This window comes from Salvelinus sp. IW2-2015, linkage group LG14 (genome assembly GCF_002910315.2).
Source record: "Salvelinus sp. IW2-2015 linkage group LG14, ASM291031v2, whole genome shotgun sequence".
Lineage (NCBI taxonomy): Eukaryota > Metazoa > Chordata > Actinopteri > Salmoniformes > Salmonidae > Salvelinus > Salvelinus sp. IW2-2015.
This window is the reverse complement of record NC_036854.1, coordinates 11,149,153-11,159,513: the sequence shown is the minus strand read 5'-3', so window position 1 is coordinate 11,159,513 and position 10,361 is coordinate 11,149,153. Positions and strand designations below refer to the sequence as shown.

The following is a 10,361-nucleotide window of genomic DNA, read 5'->3' as shown; positions in this document are numbered from 1 at the left end:
ATATGCTATAATGACAAAGCAAAAACAGGTTTTTAGATTATTTTGTACTTTGTTGAAGCACTTTTCGCAGTGATTACAGCCTTGAGTCTTCTTGGGTATGACGCTATAAGCTTGGCACACCTGTATTTGGAGAGTTTCTCCCATTCTTCTCTGCAGATCCTCTCAAGCTCTGTCAGGTTGGATGGGGAGCGTTGCTGCACAACTATTTTCAGGTCTCTCCAGAGATGTTCGATCAGGTTCAAGTCCGGGCTCTGGCAGGGCCACTCAAGGACACTCCTGTGTTGTCTTGGCTGTGTTCTTAGGGTCATTTTGCAGTGAACCTTAACCCCGGTCTGAGGTCCTGAGCACTTTGGAGCAGGTTTTCATCAAGGATCTCTCTGTACTTTGCTCCGTTCATCTTTCCCTTGATCCTGACTAGTCTCCCAGTCCCTGCCGCTGAAAAACATCCCCACAGCATGATGCTGCCACCACCATGCATTTCCATAGGGATGGTGCCAGGTTTCCTCCAGACGTGAGGCTTGCATTCAGGCCAAAGAGTTCAATCTTGGTTTCATCAGACCAGAGAATCTTGTTTCTCATGGCCTGAGAGTCCTTTAGGTGCCTTTTGGCAAACTCCAAGCGGGCTGTCATGTGCCTTTTACTGAGGAGTGGCTTCCGTCTGGCCATGCAACTATAAAGGCCTGATTGGTGGAGTGCTGCAGAGATGGAGTGGTGGAGTGCTGTCCTTCTGGAAGGTTCTGGAGCTCTGTCAGAGTGACCATCGGGTTCTTGGTCACCTCCCTGACCAAGGCCATTCTCCCCCGATTTTTCAGTTTGGTCGGGTGGCTCCAGAAAGAGTCTTGGTGTTTCCAAACTTCTTCCATTTAAGGATGACTGGGTTCTTGGGGACCTTCGATGCTGCAGAAATGCTGTGTCTCAAAACAATCCTGTCTAGGAGCTCTACGGACAGTCAAGTGTTCTCACGTCAACTGTGGGACCTTATATAGTAGGTATGTGCCTTTCCAGATCATGTCCAATCAATTGAATTTACCACAGGTGGACTCCAATCAAGTTGTAGAAACAACTCAAGGATGATCAATGGAAACAGGATGCACCTAAACTCAATTTCGAGTCTCATAGCAAAGGGTCTGAATACATATGTAAATAAGGTATCTGTTTTTAATTTTTAATAAATGTGCAAACATTTCGCTTTGACATTATGGGGTATTGTGTGTAGATTGATGAGGTCCAAAAAATATTTCATCCATTTTAGAATAATGCTGTAACGTAAGAAAATATGCAAAAAGGGAAGGGGTTTGAATACTTTCCGATTGCACTGTATTAATAATAATCAGGAATGACAGTGAAATTGGTTTGTCATATGCATATTGCTCATATGCCACCATGACATACATTACGAGGATGATCCACATGTGATGGTGGATTAATGAACTGAAGTTAGGATCTTTTCCCTGGCTAATCAAAAACTGCTGTTGGGCTCAACAGCATTCCTCTATTTGAGAGATAATGGCTGATGCATTTTTGCTTTGTCAGTCTGCTTTGTGAGAGCATATGACCTCTTTTCACTGTAGCTTTAAGGCCAAGTCTCCCATAGTTGCTGTGTTTCTGGAGGAGGGAGAGAATGGCTGGGGATTAGCTGTGTGTGTGGGATAACTGGGCTTCTCCAGCTGCTGGATCATAGGGTGCTCCACAGGAAATCCCAAAACGCCATTCACATTCCAGGAGGAACTCACAGTTTTTAGAAATTACAATGTTGTGCGCGTTGCATCATGTAGGAAACTATGAAGAATGTAGGCTATGAGCTTAGCCTACATTCTTAGCCTCCAAACATGATATTCCAATTTGCACTATACCCATCATGTGGCTGCTACAACCTAGCCTACAAATTAATGTTTATAACGTAGGTGAACACGTAGTAAAACAAATTGGAGTTTGTTCAGTGCACTTCAGTGCACAACACAACAGCTGTCTGTGACCAGGCGCAAAAACTATCCAAGTCAAACCTTCATACTATAACCGCTAACCGCTACATCGTTCTCACTATGTTAATGTTATAGTCAACAAACTAAAACTAACGCATGAGTAAACCCACAATTCAATCCATGTGTACAATCACGCAGTACAGTGTAGAGCAAGCAGTTTAGCAGTGACACCGGCGGCGCCAGTGGAAATAAACGAATAAAACCGAAAGCTTTTTTGTTGTTGTATTTCCTTTTATTTGATCAAATAGAAACGCATTGAATAACACATTCATAAATGGCAAAAAATACAGCAAAAAAATAAATCATAAGGAATAAGGTTTTGAAGTGTTTGTCCTATATCTAGGTGATAAAACTACCTCCATACTTCCATTCATTTGTATGGGTTACCGTCAGATGAGTTCAGTGACACTTGTGGAGAACACCATTGTATTTGTGAGACTCTCCCCTTTCCAGTCATATTAGTTTGTAGCCCAAGCGGTTCGGACGCTACAAACGTTTTCATGAGAAGACAGATTTTGGGGATGTCTCCTGGTCTGACAAACACTTTCAACCGCAGATGGGCGAAATAGGCAGATGGGGATTTTCTTTATTATGTTCATTAGATTGACGCACAGGATTTGACACAATACTCTTAAGGATTTTAAATCAGTTATTTGGTGACATGTACATATATTTAGTATAGTTTTATCTAAAAAGGATAACTCTGTTTCACTGTTCTTATTTTCATGAAATTCACTCCCCTTCCTACTCGAAGGAGCCTCCACTGGCATACTGTCACGATCGTCTTCGGGAGAAAGAGAGGAGGACCAAGGCGCAGCGTGAAGTGAATACATTCTTCTATTTATTAAAGAAGAAACGAAGAACACTTGACAAACTTACAAAACAACAAACGAACGTGACGCTATACTGTATATAWACAGTGCAGACACAAGCAACTAACATATAGACAATAACCCACAACCCACAATACAAAACAGGCTACCTAAATATGGTTCCCAATCAAAGACAACGCAAAACACCTGTCTCTGATTGAGAACCATATCAGGCCAAACACATAGAAATAGACAAACCAGACATACAACATAGAATGCCCACTCAGATCACACCCTGACCAAACAAAACATAAAACATACAAAGCAAACTATGGTCAGGGCGTGACACATACCCTGACAACAGAATGGTGTGGGCATATACCGGTCATAAAGAATATTTATGAGAGTAGACTGCTGATTGGATATCATCCTCTATGAGGAAATAGCCAGCATTTTTGATACGGTCTGTTTGAGATACAAGTTTGAGGTGTTATTTTCTATAATTTATGCTTTGGCCAGAAATATGAGTATAGGATGAGTCAAAAACATAATTTGGGTATAATTTAACGGAATATGGACTTTTAAAAGTGAGATTTTCAATGGACAGTTACTTTAATAACACCAATTGAACTATCCATTATAATGAATCAGGATTCATTGTTATTGATAAAATTATCAGTCACAACAATTTTCCTCTGAAGTTAATTTTATAATTAAAAAAATGCCTAAAAGATGGTGGCTCTCTGCCACCCTACTCCAACTCAAAATTGAAAGAGGCAATCATGAGATTACATTGTCATTAGAAACACATAATAATCATAGGAAATTCTGCTTAGGAGCAGAAATCAGAAATAATAGCATAATTGCATTTCACATCTGATCCTCTCTACCAAATGTCAGTCAGGGCCAAGTGTAATAAATGTACATTTGGATTCATTATCAGCCAAGTTCATCGACTGTTTTGTGTCTGAGGGCACATGTAGAATTATTCAAGCAGTGTAATAACAATCTAGAACATAGCCCTCGTCTATCTGCAATCTGCACTGTGCCCTAGCTACACTATGTTTGTTTATTCATGTGCATACGCATTCATAATCTCATAAGTCTGTAAGCTTGTTAGCTAGAATAAGTTGCTCCTTTGTTGGAGAGAAAAATAGCACCAAACGTCATGATAAATATTCATAACAAGGCAAAAATAGATGCATATACCAGCTTCGGCTTGACATTTCCAGAAGATGCCAACTGTCATGCTCTGGCTGTAGAGGTATTGGAGGCAATTGACTCTTATACTGTTTTTCTACAGCTKTCCGCCTTTTTAGGGTAAAATGAAATATTCCCCCTGAAGCTAGTCATCTGTAAGTAACCAACCTAATCTAGAGTCGAAGCGTCGACACGATGATCAAACATCAGTTGTCAGATGATTTGTACATGGAATAAGAAATAATAGAAAATTAAAAGATTGTGTTGAACCATGCGAAAGGGTTCACTGCATGAAAAGAGAACAAGTGAATTATGTTTCCCTTCTTAGGGTATTAAATATGACAATAGGAAAAATATAGCACTTTGTGACAGGATGTGAAAATTCTTTGAGATTAGTGAGATGAATAAAATATGCATAATATTCTGGTACTGAACACTTCAACAAAGCCAAAGTGGCTTTAGTGTACCCTGGAAGGACAACTTGAGACAGAGGTAACACCTGGGACACAAGTAGACTTAACAGCAACAAGAGGCAGCCTTAGTGTACTTCTCATTGTATTTATTTGTGAACCAATACAGGTGGAATTAAAGGCTTCATCATTATATTAGCTTCAGAAATGGCAAGCTCTTTTCCATTTACATTATTTTGCATAATTCTGCACACAGCAGTCTCACCCACCGGTATGAGATTTAAATAAATAAATAACAGCAAAACATAAACCGGCATTTTGTTCTCTTTAGGCTTCGGCAAAGCAAATTGAAATAGCACATTACAGTCAACGTTATTTAAAGAGCACTAAGTATGCTATTTGAGATTATCAGCAATGTACCTATTGAATTATATTTAACAATTGCTTTAAATTGCAGTACATAAATAAACAACTGAACAATTATCCACATGAAGAAATACCCATGTCCATATAGATAGCCTTTTATTTTATATTTGATTCAATCAACCAAACCCGTTCCCTGGGTTAAGTACATTAAAGTACTGTAAACAGACACTTGTCACTGCTCCAGAGGTCCTGAACAGTACTGATGAGGTGACTGTACAGTACACAGGAGAAATAAACCAGACCAAGATGACCCACGTTGGTCTTTATACAGGTACTGTATATTGCTATCCATAAAACCTAAGAGTTGGGGGCATTTACCATGGGGAAATTAAATGCAGGGCCTGGTACATTGAATTATTACAGTAGGGTGCCCCTGTTGGTTTGGTGAGAGAATAAAAATCCCTTTCTCCTCTCGGTTGAAATATACAGCCTTCTCCTACAGCACCACCAACCCATCAGACAGACGGAAGTGACAAGGATCAAAAATCATGAGTACTTTCTCATGAATGTATTCATTTCTCTGACCTGTATGACGTCGGCATTCCAGAGAGACTGGAACAGCTAAAGCCAATAATCTTCTATAATACCAGAGACCCTGTGCAGATGGCACTTTCTACATGATGAAAAGTTGCTGATTGTGATGCACTAAAGGAAATCTGAAGGATGATAAACTAATAGTCCTCTGCATTTCCAGTTTCAGTTTTTAAGTAGATCGAACACCACGCCAACACTAATATAAAAAAAATGAAAATTACATTTCTTCAATGAGTCAATCCTATTGGAGATTCTCAGTATGCAATATGGTTGTCTTAAAAAAAAAAAAGAACTTGTGCAATTCAGTTCGCATGAGATACATCCGCTGGGAAGGACAGTTCTTTGTGCTTCACATCTTTGTCTGTATACCTCCTCCTAAGGGGGAAAAAAATTGTGCCCTCCCACCTTCGTTAGAGCTCATTACATGCCGATTCCTCCGCCGTCTTGAACATCAAGATGGAGTTGTAGATCTTAATGGCTGGACCCAGCTTGATGCTCATGATCCTCACCAAGTCAACCTGGGTCAACAGCAAGAAGGCTTCGCCATCTATTTGCTGGACAAGAACATGGGAGGGAGGAGTTAGAGAAGTCTCACATTTTAAAATGGGCACCATCAAAGCATTTTCCTAATAACCATTTTTGCCTATTGAATATGTTTCACATTCAACCTCCAATAGCACGTAGTTAAGATATAGGGGTGCTCAAAGAATTCACTTCAAAGACTAGGTTTTTTAAGGATTCTCCACCATGAGGGTTATGCAAATGTTCACGCCTCATTAGAGGGGGTGTTTTACAGAGGTTGAGTCATATTCTACCTTTAACAACCTGTCGTAAAATCACCKGCTGTTACCGTTGACAGAATGGCACAACATGAACATGAATTCAGAATGAGAAGAATTTCCATGAGAACCATGAGAAGAATTTCCTGTGTTTAATGACTTGGATGATCTGTAGAGAATACCCAAATAGGCCTAATTGAGTGGGCGAATCAAAGTACACTTTTTTTCCTTGAACCACAGGCCTCTGGGACAATMAAGTTATATCATTTTTTTGTGAACAATTGTTTTTATTGCATCACAAAGGCAATACAATCGATAATAGTTTTAAGAGATTATCTAAAGATTAATACAATACACCAATTTATAGAAAAGATGACCAAAGACTACCTATCTCCAATCCACGTCTTTGTTTCTGGAGCTGAACATACTCAGGTTTGTTGGGAGAATGAAATGATGGGGGACATATGAGAGTGAATCAGGCGTCCACCAGCAGACTGTGACAGCTGTTTCTAGTGACAGCTGCTCTGTTTGCAGTCCCCAGTCAGTCAATCAGTCAGTCAGTCAGGGACTAGTACTGCATGTCTTATGTATAACTGCTTCCACCACTCAATTTAGCTCCAGAGAAATATGTCTCGAGTTGCCTTTATTAGCCATTGGGACAGCTGGGTAATCCTTTAGTCGTTAACAGTTCTATAAAGTGACTCCATTCATGAATGTCAATCAAGCTGCCAGRATATTCATTCTTTTCCCCATTGACCCACTGCCTCAAGCAGAGAGGTTCATGGACACTTATCTCTAAGGACTGTTAGTTGAACTACTGAACTCATACAACCTTTACACCTCTACTACACTGCATTAATACAAGTTGTCATTTAAAAGTTACATCCATTGGTGAGTTTTGCAGAGGCACAAAAATTCTTAAGCAGACTCAGATGAGACCACACCATTATGAAGGATAATGTGAAGGTAATGCATCCGATGAAACCAAAATGGGATCTTTATTATCCCACAACAGACAGATTAATGGGAAGTCCTTTTCCCAGAAGCCAGTGTGCGTGTCAGTGGAGGTTCCTCGAGGGAGGAAGGGGAGGACCATCCTCCTCAGTGAATTTCAGAAAAATTAAATAGTGAAACATTAAACAAGTCATCATTTTTAAAACGATACTAAATACATTTATGTTACCAAATAAGTGATTAAAACACACTGTAGCCTACAGTAGCCTCAACAGCACTCTGTAGGGTAGCACCATGGTGTAGCCAGAGGACCGCTAGTTTCCGTCCTCCTCCTCTGGGTACATTCAATACAAAACCTAGGAGGCTCATGGTTCTCACCCCCTTCCATAAGCCCTATTTGCATGGGCCTAGTATTTTATATAGAACGTCAGTTATGTAATTATTACACCAGCATGTCCGTTTTTCCAGTGGATGATTCGGATGGGATTAGCTTTACCAAACTGCCCGTTATATTTTTTCCCCTCATTCACAATTGACCGTTATTACGGAAGCCTTCAGGCTCTTCTAGGCATGAAGATATTTCAAATGTCTAGGGATAGCTTTAAATTGGCCTAATGGCCTTCAGTTCGGAGAAAGTCTAAATAATAGTAACGACTACCCCACGGTTTCCCTGTTCCATCTATTGCTGTTCACTGGACCCTATGATCATTTGGCTACATAGCTGATGCCTGCTGGACTGTTCATTAATCACGGTACTCCATTTTGTTAATTTTTTGTTTACCTGTCGGCCCCAGCCTCGAACTCAGGCCCTACGTGTAGTTAACCGACCCTCTCTGCCCATTCATCGCCATTTTACCTGTTGTTGTTGTCTTAGCTGATTAGCTGTTGTTGTCTTACCCGTTGTTGTCTTAGCTAGCTCTCCCAATCAACACCTGTGATTGCTTTATGCCTCGCTTTATGTCTCTCTCAAATGTCAATATGCCTTGTATACTGTTGTTTAGGATAGTTAGCATTGTTTTAGTTTACTGCGGAGACCCTAGTCCCACTCAACATGCCTCAGATACCTCCTTTGTCCCACCTCCCATACATGTGGTGACCTCACTAAGCATAACTAGCGCATCCAGAGATGCAACCTCTCTTATCATCACTCAGTGCATGGGTTTACCTCCACTGTACCCGCACCCCACCATACTCCGGTCTGTACATTATGCCCTGAATCTATTCTACCACACCCAGAAATCTGCTCCTTTTATTCTCTGTCCCCAACGCACTAGACGACCAGTTTTGATAGCCTTTAGCCTTACCCTCATCCTACTCCTTCTCTGTTCCTCGGGTGAAGTGGAGGTTAACCCAGGCCCTGCGTGTCCCCAGGCACTCTCATTTGTTAACTTCTGTAACCGAAAAGCCTTGATTTCATGCATGTTAACATCAGAAGCCTCCTCCCTAAGTTTGTTTTACTCACTGCTTTTGCACACTCCGCCAACCCTGATGTCCTTGCCATGTCTGAATCCTGGTTTAGGAAGGCCACCAAAAATTCTGAGATTTCCATACCCAACTACAAAATTTTCCATCAAGTTAGAACTGCCAAAGGGGGAGGAGTTGCAATCTACTCCAGAGATAGCCTGCAAAGTTCTGTCATACTTTCCAGGTCTATGCCCAAACAGTTCGAGCTTCTAATTTTAAAAATGAATCTCTCCAGAAATAAGTCCGCCGCCTGTTATAGACCCCCCTCAGCTCCCAGCTGTGCCCTGGAGACCATATGTGAATTGATTGCCCCSCATCTATCTTCAGAGTTCGTTCTGTTAGGTGACCTAAACTGGGATATGCCTAACACCCCGGCAGTCCTACAATCTAAGCTAGATGCCCTCAATCTCACACAAATTATCAAGGAACCCACCAGGTACAACACTAAATCCGTAAACATGGGCACCCTCATAGATATTATCCTGACCAACTGGCCCTCCAAATACACCTCTGATGTTTTCAATCAGGATCTCAGCGATCACTGCCTCATTGCCTGCATCCGCTATGGGTCCACGGTCAAACGACCACCCCTCATCACTGTCAAACGCTCCCTAAAAAACTTCTGCGAGCAGGCCTTTCTAATCTGGCCCGGGTATCCTGGAAGGATATTGACCTCATCCTGGTCATTCTTTAAAAGTAATTTCCTCACCATCTTAAATAAGCATGCCTCTTTCAAAAAAGGTAGAACTAAGAACAGATATAGCCCTTGGTTCACTCCAGACCTGACTGCCCTCGACCAGCACAAAAAACATCCTATGGCGGACTGCACTAGCATCGAATAGTCCCCGCGATATGCAACTTTTCAGGGAAGTCAGGAACCAATACACGCAGTTAGTCAGGAAAGCAAAGACTAGCCTTTTCAAACAGAAATTTGCATCCTGTAGCTCTAACTCCAAAAAGTTTTGGGACACACTCTTATGGAGAATAAGAGCACCTCCTCCCAGCTGCCCACTGCACTGAGGCTAGGTAACACTGTCACCACCGATAAATCCACGATGATCGAGAATTTCAATAAGCATTTCTCTACGGCTGGCCATGCCTTCCTCCTGGCTACTCCAACCCCGGCCAACAGCTCCGCACCCCCCGCAGCTACTTTCCGAAGCCTCCCAAGATTCTCCTTCACCCAAATCCAGATAGCAGATGTTCTGAAAGAGCTGCAAAACCTGGACCCGTACAAATCAGCTCGGCTAGACAATCTGGACGCTCTTTCTAAAATTATCCGCCGCCATTGTTGCAACCCCTATTACCAGTCTGTTTAACCTCTCTTTCATATTGTCCGAGATCCCTAAAGATTGGAAAGCTGCCGCGGTCATGCCCCTCTTCAAAGGGGGTGACACTCTAGACCCAAACTGTTATAGACCTATATCCATCCTGCCCTGCCTTTCTAAAGTCTTTGAAAGCCATGTTAATAAACAGATCACTGACCATTTTGAATCCCACCGTACCTTCTCCGCTGTGCAATCCGGTTTCCGAGCTGGTCACGAGTGCACCTCAGCCACGCTCAAGGTACTAAACGATATCATAACCGCCATCTATAAAAGACAGTACTGTGCAGCCGTCTTCATCGACCTGGCCAAGGCTTTCGACTCTGTCAATCACCGTATTCTTATCGGCAGACTCAACAGCCTTGGCTTCTCAAATTACTGCCTCGCCTGGTTCACCAACTACTTCTCAGAGTTCAGTGTGTCAAATCGGAGGGCCTGTTGTCCGGACCTCTGGCAATCTCTATGGGGTTCAATT

At 41.8% G+C, this 10,361-nt stretch overlaps 1 protein-coding gene across 1 annotated transcript in view; it reads right to left on the bottom strand.

Annotated features, from left to right (window-relative positions):
* Positions 1-4,532: 4,532 nt before the first annotated feature.
* Positions 4,533-10,361, bottom strand: part of l3mbtl3 (L3MBTL histone methyl-lysine binding protein 3) — a 37,287-nt gene continuing 31,458 nt past the window's right edge. Inside the window, 1 exon segment of the mRNA XM_070446501.1 lies at positions 4,533-5,918. Within this exon segment, the coding sequence (XP_070302602.1) occupies positions 5,775-5,918 (144 nt within the window). The 3' untranslated portion in view covers positions 4,533-5,774.